Genomic DNA, 20,245 nt, shown 5'->3' on the forward strand with positions numbered 1-20,245 from the left:
TTTACTAGTGACTAGAGGTCCGTGTCTCTGTGTGTCTTTGTATCTTTCAACCTCCAGCCCCTTGCCCGAGGCTCACGAACTGAATGGTAGTGCATAGAGCGCAGTTGGGCATAATATATAGTTAGTCGATTTGATTTATTATTTTTCCTCCCTTCTCTTCCTCCCTTCCTCCTTTTCCTTCCTTCTTTTTTCTCCCTCCCTCCTTCCTTCCTTCCTTCCTTCCTTCCTTCCTTCCTTCCTTCCTTCCCTCTCTCCCTTCCTCCCTCCCTTCCTCCCTCCCTCTCTGTAGCTCTGGCTGTCCTGGAACTCACTCTGTAGATTAGGCTAACTTCAGACTCACAGAGATCCACCTACCCCTGCCTACCAAGTGCTGGCACTAAAAGCTTGTGCCACTACACCCAACTTTCTTTTTTTCTTTCTTTTTTTTTTGTTTTTTTTTGAGACAGGGTTTCCCTGTAGTTTCTAGAGCCTGTCCTGGAACTAGCTCTTGTAGCCCAGGCTGGCCTTGAACTCACAGAGATCTGCCTGCCTCTGCCTCCCAAGTGCTGGGATTAAAGGCATACACCACCACCACCCGGCCGCATGGTGTCTTACAACTGTCTATAACTCCAGTTCCAGGGGATCTAAGACAACTTTTCTGATGTGCATGAGGTACACAGTCATGCATGCAGCCAAGACACCTTGATAATAAATTGATAATGAATAAATTAAAAATATAAGAAAAGGTGATTCAGATTAGTCCTGTTACATATGTGAAACTGAATTTAAGAGAATAACAGCTGAGTCCAGTGGCAGACATATTAAAAGGATAGTGCATCATGATAAGTAAATAGAATGGTGACAGGCTGGTGACTAAATGTGTTTTCCTTGCTTAGGAAAGAGGTGGCATTTTAGCACAGTTAGACACTAGTGGAAGGGACCAGGTAGTGATGGCATACGCCTTTAATCCCAGCACTTGGGAGCCAGATGCAGGGAGAACTCCAAGTTTGAGGCTAGCCTGATCTACAGAGCCCAGGACAGCCAGAGCTACACAGAGAAACCCTGTCTCAGAAAACAAAAGCAATCAAAACAAAACAACAACACAACAAGAAAACCCAAACAAAGAAGAGGAGGAGGAGCAACAGTGGAGGGGAAGCCGCTCAAGCACTGGGATGCCAGAACCTGGGACCTGGGAATGCCTGGTTTCTGACCCAGGCATTTAAGTTCTCTGGCCTTGGTTTTTGAAGGTTACCAAAAGCCCTTAATGGTTCCATTCAGGTTCCCACTGACCTTGCCTGAGGCGAGAGACCAATTGATCCAGCACGTAATGTTTAGAATCTCTTTTCTTCACAAAAATCTGTGTTTGCTGTACTTGAAATACTATACCAACATGACTGCCTGGGTTGAATAGAGTTTTACCTGGGGACCATGTGAATGTCTGTATAGAATGCCCCAGATATTGATGGGAAAGCCCAACATTGGCTGAGAAGGACCTGGTAGATGTTGGATTGGGGTTTTCTGGTTAGCATTCTTTCTCATTAAGCAGGATCAGGCAGCAACCACTGGCGTCTCTGAGTGTACGCAATAGGAAAAGCATGGTACCTGGGTGAGTTTCTAGACAGTTACGTTAGCCGCCAGTCTCGTGATCTCTGGTCCATAGGTCCTCATCCCTACTTTGCTAAGTAGTTGTCATGGAGACAAACACTCAGTGCTTGGTGTGTGTGAAGGACTCTAATGTGCTGCCTTCAGCCTTTTCGTGAGGGAAATGTGATAATGTGATCAGTAAGTGGTCTCTGCCTCCAGCCCTGCCAGGACTCCCCTGGAACCTCCCTGGGACTGTGAGGCAATCGTGGGGTCCTGCCCCAGGCCAGTCATCTCCTCTGCTCTTATGGCCCTTTTATTTTTTATATAGGTTCCGGGAGTGATTCAAAACCAGCATGTCATATGTCCTGTATATTCTATGAGCCCCACTGGCCTGTGATCCCGTGGAGTCGGGAAATGACAGGGTAACCTCATTGGCACATGTCATAGGAAGAGCAGTCACTGAGATGACAGCCAAGTCTCCACTGTGGCCTGTAGACTTCACAGAGTGTGGACAGCATGTCCCTCCCATGGCCTGTTCTGGCTGCTTCTGGAAAGTGTTGTCGAGGTCTAGCCTTGGGGGTCTTGGTACATGCCATCATCCCTGTCTAGGCTGCCTTTTGGGAGGTCCTTCTCTTGCCTTCACATTCCATAGACCCTGTCTGTGTTATTGACACCCTCAGTCCCTCTGTGGTTTGAAGTGCTTGCCTACATCTTTCATATGCATCTGGTTCCTGAGTGTATCACCATGCCCAGGTTGGTATTGTCTGGGGAGGTGACTGAGGACCAGAGGAAGAAGGGCGCTGGCCTTGTGGCGCTGTCTCTTTAAGGATAGCGACATCACAAGGCTGTGGAAGGCCAGGCAGCGTGGAACTCCGTGGTCTTCGGTTGTTTCTGTGGGGTCTGTGGACTCTGTATTTCCATCTCCATGGGGCCACAGGCCCACATGTGAACACGCTAGGACGCTATGGCAGAGGGCAGCGAGCTGATGAGCAGGCTCATGAGTGAGAACGCAGACCTGAAGAAGCAGGTGCGCCTCCTGAAGGAGAACCAGATGCTGAAGCGACTTCTCAGTGAGAGCTGCCAAGAGAGCTGTAGCCGAGGGGGCCGGGACCTGCTCTTTCCCAAGGCCCCTACCTACCCTGAGGCCTGCTCCCCCGGGAATGGAGGTGAGGTGCAGGCCTGCTCATGGGCACCTTCCAATCTCTTGGGTCAAGTAATCTGTTGTGTGGCATGTCCCAGGGAAAGCCCTTCTCTCAGGGACTCAGTGAACACCTGAATGGTGGAGCGGACATGTTAGCTGGTAGATATGCCCATTGGTCATGTCTTCTCAAAGCAATGTAACCTGGATTAAAACAGGCAGGGTGTGAATGTGTGGCTCAAGGCCTGCTGAAGTCATTTCCATCCATCTTGCTGGGCTCGGCTGGGCGTTTTTTTATCCTACTTTGTGTGTTTCTTTCTCTGCTTTGTAGCAACTGGTCCCATATTCTTGTCTTGCCCTGAGACAGGTGTGCCTGTTGGCTGAGCTGAGCTGTGCCTCATCCATTCGTTTGCCACGGGTTTAAAGAGTCCTTTGATTGAACCTGGCTCCAGGAAGGGTTGCAGCTCCCACCCCAGAGGGAGACTCTGCTGTCAACTCTTGGGCGTGAGTGGGTGGTAAAGATTGGCAACCATCTGTTCATCAAATAATAGCAACTTAACCCTGTGCCTTTTTTTTTTTAACAGATAGGAGGGGAAAAGCATGTGTGGGGCTGGTGACCAGTTTCTGCAAAACGTAGTTGGTTGTGTTTTAAAAGGTTTGGTAAAATTCTCTTTTCATAGTAGTGGGATTTGGAGTGTGTTTGGCAGATGCGACCTGAGACTTTGGTTGGAATGGTGGGCAGTGGACAGAGGACCCTCCCCCCCATCACTGATGCCTGAGAACTGTAGTGATTCAATAGATTCTGCTTCCTTAAGGAAGTGATGGCTATTCATACCACTTAGCCAGAATAGGAGGCTAGAGATGCATTCCAACTCCCCAAGTCCTTAGGGAGACAAACAGCCTGGTGGCAAACTTTGGAGTTGGCCAGGCCATAGCCCACTCATGTGGGGTGTCTTGGAGGTTAGTGATGAACCTGTCGAAAGGGAGACTTTGAGGACCTGTGTTTGGCGTAGTGACTTCTTAGGGTCCACTTTGGATGTCTGCCTCTGTCCTCCAAGCACAGCCAGCACTGGAAAGGCATTTTGGAGCACACTGGGGTCCGGTAGGCACAAAGCCTAGAGGGTTAGAGGAGCCCTTCACCACATCCCCATCACCGAGTCCCAAGCGGAGCCTTGAAGAGGGATCCTCCACGAGAGCCGGAGCTGAGATGGAGACAGTGTTGCTGACAAGTGGCCGAGAAACAGAACATTTGTTGGCGGGACTGTGCTCATGCAGCTGGGTCACGTGTGACGTCCCGCAGCGAAAGCGTGAAATTTGTGACACTGTGCGTTGTGGTGGCTATAGAGGTACTAGCCCCATGTCTCATTGTTGCTGACCACAGTTGGAGACGGACAAACCTCGTGCTACCTGACGGGGTCCCAAGGGTGTGAGACAGGGATCTAGTTTCGTACTTCCCACATGTGAAATGCAGTTCCAGGAACTATTTGTTGAAGAGACCCTTTTTTCAGAATTTTGAGTTTTGTTTTTTGCCCCACTTTGGTTTTCTGTTTTTTTTTTTTTTTTTTTTTTTTTTTTTTTTTTTTTTTGAGACAGTGTTTCTCTGTAGTTTTGGAGCCTGTCCTGTAGCTTGTTCTGTAACCAGGTTGGCCTGGAACTCACAGAGATCCGCCTGCCTCTGCCTCCAGAGTGCTGGGATTAAAGGTGTGCGCACCACTACTGCGCAGCACGGTTTTCTGCTTCTTACAGAGCCATTTTACATCCATTTCCAAGAGAAGATCCTCTGCCAACATTTCTAGTGGTGTCCAACTGTCCATAAGGCTCTTTGGTGCTTTGTGGGGTGTCTGGGTAGGGGCTGTGAGGTCTTCAAGGACCAATGGGTCTCTCACAGGGCAGACAGGAGGTGCAGTATCTTGCTGGCAAGTAGTTGTGTTAGCTTCTTAGAAAACAGTTTTGGGACAGAGCAGTTGGTTCCTGCATGTGTACATTTTAAGACAGAACTTTTGATAGGCTCTTAAAACACTTTCTCAAGTACGCTTGCTTTCTTGCTAAGAGAACAAGCTCTGGTTAGATGAGAACTTCCTAAGTCAAAGAGCAGACTGAAGAGGCTTGTGGGAAACAAGGGCAGTCCAATTGCACGCACCTGCGCTCAGGCGTGGCCGCAGAAGGGCTCGCCGAGAGCAAGGGGGCACATCCCGAGAGGCGGACCACAGTTTTGCCGTTTGTTTGTTTTCAAGTACTGAGCTTTGAACTCAGAGCCTAGCCCAGCTAAACAAGTGCCCTACCTCTGAGCCACCACCCCTAACCTTAGCTTTGCTTTTAGACTGGAAAGGGGTGAAAAGTCATTGGACGTGCGGCATGGGCCAGGAAGCAGAGGAACCAGGTGGTTCACAAGTGGCTGGCTATGGCTAAATTTTACGTTGCAGGAAAACTTGCAGGATGAGACCATTTGTGATGGATTTAAAAACCACGCAGGCGTCACTCCCGTGGATGTGGTTGGGAGCACAGCCAGGCCCGCGTGCTTGCTGTTGAGTTAATGGGACGCAGCTCCCTCCGTCTCAGGGTGAAGTGCTAGGAAGGCACCAGAGCTCTGGGTTGGGAGCGAGAGTTTCCATCCGTATCTCCGTGCTTCCAGTCGCGCCGAGTACCTCCAGTCTGACTTACCGCCCCTTTCTTCTCCCCAGGTCCCGATTTCGGAAGGTTTGCCAGTGTCCCTGACACACCCTCTCAGCTACAGACGTCTTCCCTGGAGGACCTGCTGTGCTCACACGCTCCACTCTCCAGTGAGGACGAGGTCTCCCCGGGCTGTGCCACCTCCTCTCAGGTGCCTTTCAAGGCCTTCCTCAGTCCTCCAGAACTGCACGCACGCATTGCCGACAGGAAGCTCTCGCCACTCCTGAGCCCCTTGCAGGATTCCCTGTCTGACAAAACCCTGCTCGAGCCCAGGGAAATCGCGCGGCCTAAGAAGGTGTGCTTCTCGGAGAGTAACCTGCCCACTGGGGATAGGAGCAGGCGGACCTATTACCTCAATGGTATGGTACACACAGGTGGCCCTGGGTGGGGAAAACGATGTTCAGGAGACTTGGCTGAGGCTAGCTTCTCCAGTGGTGATGAGCAGGGAGGAAAGCCAGGGAGGGCCAGGGTCCAGGGTTGTGTCTGTCTGCCCTGGCCTTATGGGAACAAATGGAGTTGCTTGTCCTTACATTTAGTTGCAAAATCTGTGCATGCGATTCTGGATGTAAGTTCTTTTGGGGGTTGCTGCCCAGTCTGCATGTTCTCCACTGTTTACTGCTTCGTTGCGGGAAGGAAGAAACTACCGAACATAGTCACGTCAACTTCCTAATAGTTTTCTTTTGCAGTTCATACTTTCTGTGTTCAATTTCAGAAGTCCTTGTTAAACATGAGGTTATAGATTTTCTTTATTCTTTTGGAAGTTTTATAGCTTTAGGTTGTGGATTTAGGTTTCTTATGAGTTACAAGCTTTTTGTTTGTTTCTTTTTGGGTTTTTGGGTTTTTTGTTTGTTTGTTTGTTTTGGTCTGTGGTTTGCATGTAGAAGCTACTTCCCAACACCAATCCTTGAAAAGATGGTTCTTCCCCATGGAACTACTACTTTTGACTGCACCTTGTCAAAAACTGATCCTCTTTCTGCATGTGAGCCTATGTTTGGACTCTTACCGTGGCTCAGCGCATCTGCCTGTGTGGATCTACCTGCACTGGTGGCTTTATGTAAAATCACAAATCAAGTTGTCCTGGTGTTCCGGCACCTTCATGCTTCTGCACCCTCTTTAGAATCAGATTGGCTATTTTTACAAAAGAAAGTCTGATGCCGTCTTGGCTGGAAGGAGCTTGGATTGCTAGATCAATTAATTTTTAGACAAACAGCAGCTTTGAGAAATTGACATTTTAGTTTTTATTTCTTTAATAATTTTTGAACACGACTGTATAATTTCCCCTTCTCTTTTCTCTCTCTAACCCCTCCCATGTACCCCTTCTCTCAAGTTCATGATGGCTCCTTTTTCTTTAGTTGTTGATACATATGTGTGTGTGTGTTCCTAAAAATATAAATAAACTCAACCTGTTCATTCTGTACAATTTTACTTGTATCTATATGATTTCAGAGTTGGCCACTTGAATTTTTAAATGTACACTGTATGTATATTAACTGAGGTATGTAAATGTTGTTTACTTATTCATTTGTTTGCTTTTGATACAGTCTTTCTAAGCATCTTCAACTGTCCTGGAACTCATGATATAGATCAGGCTGGCCTTGAACTCACAGAGATCCGCCTGCCTCTGCATCCCAAGTGCTGGTATTAAAGGGGTGTGCACCATCATGTACTGGCTGTAAATGTTATTAACAACATTTTACATCTCTTATACATGCAAATACATCTATATATTCCTATAGATAGTTAACTATATCTGCATATTGACCTCTGTGATAGTTAATTTATGTGTCATATAGCAGCCTCTTGGGCTAGGGCACCTAGTCATTTAGCCATCCATTATCCTGGGTATGCTAGTAAAGATTTTTTTATGAGATTAATATTGAAACTGGTAAACTACAAAAAGTGAATCTCCATCCTCACTGTGGGTAGTCTTTGAATTAGTTGAAGGCCTTGAAGAGATCCCCTGAGAATTCTGCTTTCAGATCTGGACCTTAACAGTTCTTTCTGGGCTCTACGACACTAGCCTTTTGGTAGGAATTTTATCTACATCATCAGCTCTCCTGACTTTCCACTTGCCAACTGCAGCTCTCACAATCTGTGGGATTTCATAATCCTGTGAATCCCTTATAATGAATCCCTCTGCGTGAGCGCGCGCGCGCACACACACACACACACACACACACACACACACACACACAAACACACACACACACACATTCCCAATGGTTCTATTTCTCTGGAGAACACTGATAAATACAATTTGTGTCCTAAATACTTACCAAACTAGTAACTGTTTTGACAGATTCCTTCTGTGTTGTTTGTTGTTGTTTGCAGCCTGGGACTGAACCCAGGTTCCCCAGCATGCTAGGCAAGCACCCTATTTACTCTTGAACTATATATCTTGCCCAATTATGTCACTTGTGAAGAAAGACAGGCTCATTGTTTTATTTCTAACTATGCCTTTAGTTTCTTTTTCTTATTCTATTACACTGGCTAGGTCTGTAAACCAATGTGGCATGGGAATGAAGACAATGCCATCTTTGTCTTTTTCTAGTCAGGGAATTTTCATGTGTTAACTATGAAGTTTGACACCAGTTAAGGTTCTTGTAGATGCCTCTTATTTGGCGAAAGAAATTCCCTTTGGTTTCTAGTTTGCTGATTTATCACGAGCACATGGTAGAATTTTGTTAAATACTTTTTCAGCATTTATTGAGATGAATATTTTTTGTGATGCATTAAGATATTTTAACTTTTCCTCTCTGTGAGGGAACACTGGAAGCAAGCTACTTATGAAGAGAGCTTTGTTTTGGCTCATGGCTTGGGAGACTCAAGTCGAAGATCAAGGTGCCCCCGGTAGTTGTGATTCTGGTGAGGGAGGCACAGGTGAGAAGTGGAAAGGACAGAAGGCTCAAGTCCCACAGTGCCGTATGAGGGCACACACTCAGTGAGCTAGGGACCTACCATCAGGCTCCACTCCTTGAAAGGCCCATAGTACCCACCCTCAAGCCAAATCTGGGCATATGGACCATTGGAGATCCCATTCATACCATTGCTTATGGTAAATCATACTGATTAATTTTTTTTAACGTTAAACTATCCTTCCTGAGATAAACCTCATTTGAAGATTATATATTTTACTTTTTCACCTTGTTGAATTCCGTTTGATAATTTTTTTTTAAGATTGTGCACTATTCATGTGAGATACAAGTCTTCAATTTTCTTGTAATACAGTTTTCTGATTTGGTATAAATTGTTGGTTCCCAAAGAATGAGATAGACAGTGTTACTGTTTTCTTATTTAGTTAGAAGAATTAATATTTCTTTCTTCTTTCTTTCTCTCTCTCTCTCTCTCTCTCTCTCTCTCTTTCTTTCTTTCTTTCTTTCTTTCCCCCATGTTTTTTTGAAACAGGGTTTCTCTGTGTAGCCCTAGCTGTCTTGGACCTTGCTCTGGCCTCAAACTCAGAGATCCACCTGCCTCTGCTTCGCGAGTACTGGGATTAAAGCATTTGCCACCACCGCCCAGCTCTTATTTATTTCTTACATGTTTGTCAGAATTCATCACTGAAACCACCTTGGCCTTGAAATGTCTTTTTTTTCTTATTGATTTTATTGAGCTCTACATTTTTCTCTGCTCCCCTTCCTGCCTCTCCCCTCCCCTTCAACCCTCTCCCATGGTCTCCATGCTCCCAATTTACTCAGGAGATATTGTCTTTTTCTACTTCCCATGTAGATTAGATCCATGTATGTCTCTTTTAGGGTCCTCTTTGTTGTCTAGGTTCTCTCAGATTGTGATTTGTAGGCTGGTTTTCTTTGCTTTATGTTTAAAAACCACCTATGAGTGAGTACATGTGATAATTGTCTTTCTGGGTCTGGGTTACCTCACTCAAAATGATGTTTTCTAGCTCCACCCATTGGCCTGCAAATTTCAAGCTGTCATTATTTTTTTTCTGCTGTGTAGTACTCCATTGTATAAATGTACCACATTTTCCTTATCCATTCTTTGGTCGAGGGGCATTTAGGTTGCTTCCAGGTTCTGGCTATGACAAATAATGCTACTATGAACATAGCTGAGCACATGTCCTTGTGGTTCGATTGAGCATCCTTTGGGTATATACCCAAAAGTGGTATTACTGGGTCTTGAGGAAGGTTGTTTCCTAATTTTCTGAAAAATCACCATACTGATATCCAAAGGGGCTGTACCAGCTTGCACTCCCACCAGCAATGCAGGAGTGTTCCCTTTTCCCCACAACCTCTCCAGCATAAGTTGTCATCAGTGGTTTTGGTCCTGGCCATTCTTACAGGTGTAAGATGGAATCTCAGAGTTGTTTTGATTTGCATTTCTCTGATGACTAAGGATGTTGAACATTTCCTTAAGTGTCTTTCAGCCATTTTAGATTCCTCTGTTGAGAGTTCTGTGTTTAGGCCTGTACTCCATTGTTTTATTGGGTTATTTATTCTTTTGATGACCAATTTCTTGAGTTCTTTGTATATCTTGGAGATTAGACCTCTGTCTGAGGTGGGGTTAGTGAAGATCTTTTCCCATTCTGTAGGGTGTCGTTTTGTCTTGTGACTGTGTCCTTTGCTTTACAGAAGCTTTTCAGTTTCAGGAGGTCCCATTTATTGTTTCTCTCAGTGTCTGTGCTGCTGGGGTTATATTTAGGAAGTGGTCTTCTATGCCAATGCATTGAAATTTATTTCTAATAATCTTTTTTTAAAAGATTTGTTTATTTTTATTTTACATGTATTCATGTTTTTCCTGAATGTATCTGTGTGTACTGAGTACATGAACAGTGTCTGTGCAGCCAGGAGAGGGAATCGGATTCCTTGGAACTAGAGTTAAAGATCACAACCAAACCACCATGTGGGTGCTGGAAACCGAACCCAAGTCCTCTGAAAGAGGAACAAGCACTCTTAACTTCTGTTCCCGGCTCCAGTTCCTGTAAGAATGTTTTGTAACTACAAATTACATTTTACTGAGTAAGTATATTCTGTAGTTATTTATTTGTTTTTGCATGAGATTTGGTAGTTTGTATATTTCTGATGACATGTTCTGTTTCACCTAGGTTGCTATTTTTTTTGTGTAAAGTTATTCCTAATATTATTATCCCCTATGTGTCATTAGAATGGTATCATTTCTAATTTTTGATCACAGCTAATTTTGTATTTTATTCTACCCTAATATCTCTAGCTAGAGATAAATCAATTATATTGACTTTTTCTTTTGATGTACAGGCAGATTTTGAAATTCTAGGTAGGTCTAGGAATGAGTCCTAGAATTCTAGGTAGAATATGTTTCATCTGCCTAATTAATGCTTGTGGGATACAGAGGAGAGAAATAGACTCCAGCATGAGAAACGCAGGGGCTGGGAAGATGACTCAGTTGGTAAAGTGTCTGCTGAGTAAGCATGAAGTCCCAAATATGCATTTCTATCATCTATGTAAAAGCTGAGCACTGTAGCATGTATATGTAACCATAGAACCATAGCACTGGAGGTGGAGACAGGTAAATCTCCGGAGCTTGCTGGAGAGAGAGAGAGAGAGAGAGAGAGAGAGAGAGAGAGAGAGAGAGACAGAGACAGAGACCCTGTTTCAAAAAATCAGGAAGAGAGAGATAGAAGATGATACTGGTGTCCAACTCATTTGATCTCCACTTGCATACACATATGTGACTATGTATCTGCAGGTGCACATGCATACATACACACACACAGATGCATTACTATAGAAGGGCATGTATGTAGCCTGCCTCTTCATGTGCCCATCTACCCTATGTATGTTTGTATGTTTGCTTGTTTGAGACAGGCTTTCACTGGATGGTCTCAAATTCACACTAGTCCTCTTAAATGTTGAGATTACATGTACCACTATGCATGGTTGGCCTTGTGTTTTTTTTTGGTTTTTTTTTGTTTTGTTTGTTTTTGTTTTGTTTTGTCAGTTTTAACTCCTGGATTTAGAAACTATGTTCTTGGACAATCTTATACATGTATTAATGTATTTTTATTTGCACCTTTTTGATCCCCCTCCCACTCCCTCTGGGTTCCTTCCTTTCCCTAAGCTATTCTCCTCCTCTGTCTGTGTCTTTTCTTTTGATGACCCACTGTCTTTAATTATGGCTGTTTGTATGAGGATGAGTGGGGTTATTTACTGGAGCCCAGGTAACTCACAGTGGCTGCATCACCGAAGAGAAGGTAATTCTCAGTCTCCAGCTCCCAGTAACTGCTCCTTGGCTTGAGCTGGAGCCCCGGGAACCCCTTCCCTATCCATTTTACAATGTTGACGAGCTCAGTATTCTGCAGGTCTTGTGCAAGCAGCAGGCTCAGCTGTTGTGAATTCCTAAGCGCATAGCCATGCTGTGCTCAGAAGGCAGCATTTCACAGCCCTCTCCCTGCCCCTGGCTCTTACATTCTTTCCTCCCTGTCCTTGGCAGTGTTCCCTGAGTTTCAGGGCCGGGGAGTGAGAAGGATATGCGTTTAGGGTTGAGCACTCAGCAGTAACTTTTTCTCAGCGCTCTGACCAGCTGTGTCCCTTCATTAACCACTGCCCACTGCAGACAGTAGCTTCTCTGACCGGCATGGAAAGCAGCCCCAGTCCCTGGGTATAAACATAAATGTTTAGAAGGCCTTTTGACATGTCCATTTAGGGAAACAGCAGTAGTAAGTTCCTGTCTAGGGCCTGTGACTTCCCCAGTCATGGACTATTGGCCAGGTTTACAGTACCAGACATGAATTCCACCTGTGGAGCAGGTCTCAAATCCCATCAGAGAGTGGTTGGTTACTCCTGTAAAAACCGTGCCACAGTTGCATAACTGGACATGTCCTCCTTGCCAGGTCAGGTCAGCAATGCTGCATTTTCATCGCCGGGTAAGAGAATTGGTGGCTGTTCTTCCCCAGTGACCTGCATGTCACCTTCTAGCACTAGCAAAGCTAGGAAGCAGGGAGGTAGCTTCCCGCTCAGTTCTCGGTTCCTGGGTTTTAATACCTTCTGTAACTGTACAAAATGACTAAGAAAGAAACACATTGAATGGCATAAAACTTAACTAAAAACTATTGTGTTTGTGGACTAGAAGACTTAATATTGTTTAATAGTCAGTATCAATAATAACCAATAGATCATTGCAACTTTTTTTTTTGTTTGTTTTTGTTTTTCGAGACAGGGCTTCTCTGCAGCTTTAGAGCCTGTCCTGGAGCTAGCTCTTGTAGACCAGGCTGGTCTTGAACTCACAGAGATCCGCCTGCCTCTGCCTCCCGAGTGCTGGGATTAAAGGCGTGCGCCACCACCGCCCGGCGATCATTGCAACTCTTATCAATTCTATCCAGTTTCTTTATGAAAGATAAGCAGAACCCTATATTTATATTGACCTATAATGGATCCAGGATAGGTAAAACAACTTAAAAAGTGAACAAAGTAGAAGATTTACACTTTCTGATTTCAAATTCACTGTAAAGCCAATCAAGACTTATCATAACAGTGAGCCCAGCAACAAGCTCACTCATTTAAAGTCTGATGTTATAACATTGCTAAGACAGTTAAGTGGAGAAAGGATGGTCTTCAACACATGGAGTGTATATGCAAAGCGTAATGCTAGGCCATACCTCACATCATATACAAAAATCAACTCAAAGCCTGTGAAAATACCTAAGAGAGCTAAGAATTCTAAAACCCACAAAACTTAGACACAGGGTTCTGTCTTCATTATCTTAGATTTGACAATGCCCCAGCTAAACGCACCAGAAACCACTCCCCTGCCATCAGGAACACCTGAGGGTCTCGTGCTCAGAGCAGCTGCAAACACAGGAAAACAAGTTGTTTTGCTCAGAGAAGCTGCAAGCATAGCAAATTGTTTACAGGAGATTCAGGGTCTGGGGGGTCACAGCCCCCAACACTGAGGTTCCCTCAAAGGATTCTCCTGTGGATGAGTCAACTCTTCTAAGGTTAAGAAATGAAAACAGGGTGTGCTGTTGGCCTGGCTGCTTGCTGGTCTGCCGTGCTTGGAAGGACATTCCCTGTCAGGAGTATCACTCTCTTTGAAAAAGCTCTCTTCTTCCAACTAGACTGAGCCAGGGCACAGAGAAAAGCAAAGTTCACTCTCTTTCCTGGTCTATGCCCTCTGGTTGTTTTCATAACCAGAGAAGGCTGTGGGGAGAGTATAGTTCTGCAGGTACCATGAACCCAGAGTCGTTGACTCCTACTACTTGAGAGTCTGTGCAGGCGGCCAGGATTGCGCCCTTGGCCTCTCTGCACTGACTGGCAGTGACGAGCTCCCCAGAGCACACTTGGGAAGTACATAGACTATCTAGCTTTGGGAGAGGCTGGTCTTGCAAGGGGGGTGCCAGCTGATCCTACTTCCAAGTACCCTGCTATACAGAGCAGTTAATGGGCTGGCCCCTCATCTGCCCTGTCCCTTATTCTGTGAGCCTGGGTTGGAGTTCCTGTTTCTCCTGTCTACCCAAGCTTCTCTCTGGTGGTTTCACTTACCAGAGGAACCAGTGTTCACAGGTATACATGCTTTTTGGCAGCCTTGTCCGTGTCAGTGAGTATCCCAGCCCCTGGATTAGGACCTGATACCTGATGAACAGCCGCTTGACCAAGGGCATTGGCAGAGATAGCTTTGGGCCTGCCCCTTCAATCCATCATGGCTGTAAGGAGGACAGCAAGTCCTTCAGGGTCTCAGGCTGGTGTGGACATACCAACAATGCTCAAGGACACAAGGCACCACCAGCAGGTCCAGGGCCCACTCCTCAGTGTGGTTATCAGCGTCTGGTGTATGGATGTTGAGCTACTGCGGTGAGCGCAGGTCCTAGGCTTCCTCAGCCATGCGATCGTTACTGTTGCAGTCTCTGGGTCAGACCCACAGGACTTCACCAAACTGACACCCGGTCAGGGCTTGTGTCACAGGTCTGGTCTGGAAGGTGCCTAGGTGTGAGCGTGCCGTCCCATGTCTTCTGTCAGGATGGGCATGTGAAGCTCAGGAGAGATGATTCTAAATGAGAGCAGCATGTGGGTTGTGGGGTGGGGGCCCCCCTAGGTCAAGTTACCTGTGCTGCTCTGTTCTGTCATGTAGGACTGGACAGAGAGGGGTCATAGAGCTGACCCCCTCAGAGTGACAGGTTGATATACATCCTGTAGATACTGAAGTTTTAAATTCAGAAGAGGTTCATTTCTCAAAGAGTGTAAGGTTTCAAAAGGCTGTTGATATATACTACATTGTTTAATAATGATGTCTATGGCACCAGAGGCTGCTGCAGGCAGAGGGGTTATTTGGCAGCTGTTTTTGTGGGGAGGGGATGCCAGGGTGAAGAGAATCTTCCATCTGCCCATTATCCTCTCCACAGACATGGGCGAGATTGGGTTGATACTGAACTTTAGACACCTGCCAGTCTTTGAGGGTGATGTTTGTGGACCCCTAGAATCTGGTCCTTTCCAGAGCCAGGCTGTGAAGCTCTACAGTCCTCAGACAAGGCTGAGTTGGTGGGGTGACAGAATAGCATTTGAGAACAACAGGGAGCACCCTGCTCTACCTGGATAGACCCCGGTGTTGTTCAGGTCCACGTTGCAATCTCAGGCAGAAAATGGAACCATGTGCCCAGGTCCCATCCCAGGAAAACATGCAGAGAAGAGAGAGAAAGAGAGAGAGACAGAGAGAGACAGAGAGACAGAGACAGAGGCAGGCAGAGAGAGAGAGAGAGAGAGAGAGAGAAGAGGGAGGGAGATTGAGAGAGGAGACAGTCCCCTCTCTGGCTTCTAACAGCTTTAAAGGCTTTTATTTACTCTGGCACTGGGGGGCAAAGGTACCTTGGTACCCTGAAATGGTCAGGATGGCACCTATCTCATTCAGAAATCCAGAGTTTTGCCGGTGTGGAGAAGGATGGCCGCATTGTCGGGGAGATCGCGTTCCAGCTTGACAGGCGTATCCTGGCCTATGTGTTCCCAGGGGTGACGCGCCTCTATGGCTTCACAGTATCTAACATCCCTGAGAAGATCAAACAGGTACACTGTCTTTGTTGGCCCAGGTCAGGGCTGGTACTGGGGGTATATCCTGGTGCTGGCAAGTGCTTGAAGACCCCTGACTCTTCGTGGGTCCAAGTGCAAACCACCTAAGGGCTCATCCTTCTAAAGTGCTGAAAGGGGCCTAGGGCCTCCATTTCCCCTCTAAGCCCGCAAGTCTTCCCTGTCCCACCTACCTCCACTAGGGTCAGGGACTTCTCTGACCTGGTCCCTTGTCTCCACTACTCTGTGCCCCTCAGACATCTATCAAGTCCCTAGACGGCTCCGTGGATGAGAAAAAGCTGCGAGAGCTGACGCATCGCTATCTGACCCTGACAGCGCGGCTGGAGAAGCTGGGCTACAGCCGCGAAGTGCACCCGGTGTTCAGCGAGTTTCTCATCAATACCTACGGCATCCTGAAGCAGCGTCCGGACTTGCGGGCCAACCCACTGCACAGCAGCCCTGCTGCGCTGCGCAAGCTAGTCATTGATATTGTGCCCCCCAAGTTCCTGGGAGACTCCCTGCTACTGCTGAACTGCCTATGTGAGCTCTCCAAGGAGGACAGCAAGCCACTCTTCGCCTGGTGAACCACTCGTCTCACCCTTCCTGCAATAAACGTGTTTATTCCAAACCCGGGGGCCACCTGCGTCCTCCCGCATGGAAAGCTGTCTGCTCAGCTACAGTGGGGAGAGGCCTCCTCCACGTCTGCGCTTGCCCCGGGCAGCCAGCAGGTCGGGCTGCTCACAGTTGTGGGGCACCTGTTGCTTTATTAAAAGCTTATTTATTTGTTTGCCTTACCTCTGGCTCTTTGAGGGCGTGGTGAGGTGTTTTGGTCTCTGCTGGCCTGCAAGAGCTGTGGATTGGTGTTTATGAGCAGAACCTGGGGCTGGGCTGATGCTGGGACCCTTGATTCCAGGACTGTGGCCACCTGCCTTCCCTCAGACGTAGCACAGCATCCTCGGAGGCCTCGGTCTCACCCTTGAGAGGACCAGCAAGTCCTCTTGCACTTTGGGTTTCCCCAGAAGCAGAGCTGGAGGTAAAATAGCTGTGGAACCTGCAGAGCCTATCAGAACAGAAATCTCTGCAATCCAAGTTAGGGACTTTGGTCTATGACAACAGTGTGCGTCAAGTCTGTGCTTGGCCCGTGTGACTGAGCATGTACTGTGACCAGGATAAGCTCTGTGGAGCAGGAAGGAACACAGGGAAGGGACCACTAAGAGCTGCTGGGGCCTAGTTCTTGGAGCCCAGGAGCCTACAATGCTCTTGGTCATTGGCCAGAGTGGCAAGGCTGCCGTGACTCCCGTCAATTCCCACCCCACAGGGGCGCATGTACACTGCCGTAGCGTCAACCCTACAGCAAACAGATGGACAAATTGGTGGGGTTGGGGCTAGGCGTCCAAAGACCTGGAATGCTGTGACTCTGGGCAGGTGTAAGAGCCAAAGTGGCTTAGGCAACACAGGTAGACACCCCAAGCGGCTCCCTGTGCTAGCCTCTGAGTTTTGAGGGTAGGGTTTCTGTCTTGCTCACTAAACTGTCGGAGCCAGAATACTGAGTGACACTCTCAAGGGACCCTACTCTGCTTGGTCTATGTGTTCAGTTCTGAGATGCCTATCTGTGGAAGGGAGTTCCTAGTCTTGGTGAAGGAAGAGGCAAAACCTGATACCGGGGCGGGAGGGCCTAGCCAACCTGGCATTGCCTCAGCCCTTGAGAGGCTCTGGCTCAGTGTCGTTGGCATCACCCTAGCCCTTTGGAGTCACCTTTAGGGTAATTAAAGCAAGGCGGTGAGCATGACCACATCCAGAAAGACTGTCAGACCACAAGCCTGTAGCTACGTCTGTTGTCCTAGCCAGATAGGCCACAGTCACTTCCCCTTGGAGTCAGCAACTGGATGCTTCCTGCAAACCCGAGGTAAGAAATAAGGGTGAGTATACCTGGATTTGTTTAATTAGATACAAAAGGCTGGCAGACATGGCGTGAGAGTTGAGTGGGCTGCTCACAATTCCAGCAGGAAGTATATCCTGCTTCTGTGTAGGGCTTTGTAAGGGATAGCCAGGATGCTTTAAAGGAACAAGGGACTGTGGTGGCTTCTTTGAGAAGGAGTGGGTTGAGGTAGGGTAGGTGAGTATGAACAGGTATGGGTGTAGAGAGTTCAACTTCCATAGGCTAGGATACAGGAGGGTGTCTCTACTGACCAAGTGTCTTGCCCTGTGTGGTTTGGAGGTCAGGGACCCTTGGTTTGGGGAGAGTTAAATGAGGAAGTGGGCTTTGAGTTGGTTGTTTTGCATAACAAAGGCTTGTTTATATACCAGGAGTTAACTAGCTCACAGTGGAAAGATTGATTTTTTCCAAATAGTAAGGCACCCAGATGTCACAGTTTTCTAAACTATTAAATAGAGAACAAGTGGAAGTGCTCAAAGGTAACCCTGGGGAGTAGGGGGACCAAGTGACGTGGTGGACTCTGGACTTCAGGCTCGGAAGAACTGAGCCCTTGGACTTGACTGTGATTCTCTGCACTGGTTTTCCTTCACTGCAGTAAGACACCTGAGAAAGTCAACTTTATAAGGAAAGATATCTTTAGCTCACATTTCAGAGGCTCCAGGCCATGTTTGGCTGACTCCATTATATCTGTATCTATGATGGAGCAGAATATCAGGGTAGGGAGTACACAGTGAGACAGAGCTGCTCATGTCAGTGTCCAGGAAGCAGAGAGAACATGGATATGGGACAAGTTAAACCCTCTTCAGGGACAAACTCGAAGGAATCTACCTCTTCCAGCCAGGCCTCCACCTCCTAAAGCTTCCACCAGCTCCCAATAGTCCGTTCAATACAAACTCATTAATGACTTAGTCCATCCAAGAGATCTCATGATCCAGTCATGCTCCCAAAGCCCTTTCTCCGAACGTCACTGTCATCAAGACCAGGCTCTCTGATGAGCTTTTGGAGGACAATCCAAACCCAGACTCAGAGGACCATGATGTTCCCAAGCCCTCGAGCTCAGCTCTGAGTGGTTCCAGGCTCCTGTGTGTCCACTTGACTATCCTCAGCTCACATGGTGGACCCAGGCTTGGGAGAGTGCCAAGAGGTCAGGGTACCTCAGCAGAAGCCCTCCCCAATTGCAGTACCTGGTGCATTACTCAGAAGGCTTAAGGATGTTCCTGCCTGAACGGAGATGCGGCAGTGGCAAACTCGTGTGTGTGTGTGTGTGTGTATGTATGTATGTGTGTGTGGTTCAGGCAAGCTTTGACAATGGTATAATTTGCCTGAGTCCCCTGAAGATGGATACAGGTTGTGACTGGTTTCCTGTGGCCAGCACCCACATTGGAGGGGTGGAGTCATGCTCCACCTGCCCAGAGGCAATGCCTGCATGAATGATTTGGGACACTTCTTCATGGGCAATGGATTTCTGGTCTGCATTTGTGTCTGGGCCCAGCATTTCACTTCCGGTTGTTCCAGCTTTGTGGTACCTTCAACAGGGGAGATTGAATCTCCAAGTCCACATGCATCACTTCCTCCAGGCCCATCAATACTGTGAGGTGATGTATCTTGACACTCTGGTACTCCCAAAGGCTTTGTGGAGTCTGGGGCATCTTTGTGAAGTATGTGGGTACATACAGCACCTGAGAAGGGTTCTGTCTCTGGGACAGGGGTGTTCATTTGTGTCCAGATCTATGGACCCCATACGGAAGGGATACACCAGCCTCTACCTAGGATTAATTTATTATGTATACAGTGCTCTACCTGCAGGTCAGAAGAGGGCACCGGATCTCATAACAGATAGTTGTAAGCCCCAGTGTGGTTGCTGGGAATTGAACTCAGGACCTCTGGAAGAGCAGCCAGTGCTCTTAACCTCTGAGCCATCTCTCCAGCCCTCTACATTGAATTAAGAATTGCAAAAAATGAATCTGGGAGTTGGAGCCATGGACTGGATCTTGCCATTCTCATGCAGCTGGGACTGTAAACTTTAAGAAGTTTTGGCTCCAGAATCAGTAGTGAGGAAAACCTGCCCTGCCCTGGGAACACGATACCAGATAGCAAATCATATGCAGCATCATCATCTGCCACTTTCACACCAGTTACCACATGTACACTCCTCCATAACACCTGCCCCAATAGCCCATGTACATGCAACAAGTACACATGTATGCTCACTCAAATATCGATAGGTATACCAACACGCACACATGCTTATACCAACATTCACTCATATACAAATACCTGAATACATAGATACACAGCAATACCCACATAGATACAAGCATTAACGTCTGTACATGAATACTAATCCCAGTGCCCACAGGCATGCTTACACACAACATATACATTGTGCTGGTTAGTTTTTATTACTGACTTGATGCAACCTAGGGTCTCCTGGGAACCGAGAACTTCAACTGAATGGTTGATTGCCCAGGTCAGACTGGTCTGTAGCCATGTCTGTGGGGAATTGTCTTTTTAATTGTTTTTTAGATTTATTTTATGTGTGTGGATATTTTGCCTGCATGTACATTTGTGGAATATATGCATGCCCAGTGCCCATGGAGGTTAGAAGATTGTGTCAGATCCCCTGGAACTGGAGTTACAGATGGCTGTAAGCTGCCATGTGGGTGCTGGGAATTGAACCTGGGTTCTCAGCAAGAACAGTACTCTTAACTACTGAACAATTTCTCTAGCTCCAGGAATTGGCTTGGTTTTGGTTTTGTTTTTTGTTTGTTTGTGTTTCAAGACAGGGTTTCTTTGTGTAGCTCTGGCTGTCCTGGAACTAGCTCTGTAGATCAGGTTGACCTCGAACTCACATAGATCCGCCTGCCTCTGCTTCCTGAGTGCTGGGATTAAAGGTATGTGCCACCACCGCCTGGCTGGCTTGGTTCTTGATTGCTGCAGGGGGGCCCAGTCTAT

At 47.0% G+C, this 20,245-nt stretch overlaps 1 protein-coding gene across 1 annotated transcript; it reads left to right on the forward strand.

Annotated features, from left to right (window-relative positions):
* The first annotated feature begins 2,527 nt into the window (after nucleotides 1–2,527).
* On the forward strand, nucleotides 2,528–15,938 carry Spatc1l (spermatogenesis and centriole associated 1 like). The gene is made up of 4 exons (XM_038343514.1): nucleotides 2,528–2,729; nucleotides 5,383–5,730; nucleotides 15,203–15,354; nucleotides 15,612–15,938. The coding sequence occupies exons 1-4, from the start codon at nucleotides 2,528–2,530 to the stop codon at nucleotides 15,936–15,938; spliced, it is 1,029 nt and encodes a 342-aa protein (XP_038199442.1).
* The last annotated feature ends 4,307 nt before the right edge of the window (nucleotides 15,939–20,245 follow it).

The sequence above is a fragment of the Arvicola amphibius genome, chromosome 9 (genome assembly GCF_903992535.2).
Source record: "Arvicola amphibius chromosome 9, mArvAmp1.2, whole genome shotgun sequence".
Classification (NCBI taxonomy): domain Eukaryota; kingdom Metazoa; phylum Chordata; class Mammalia; order Rodentia; family Cricetidae; genus Arvicola; species Arvicola amphibius.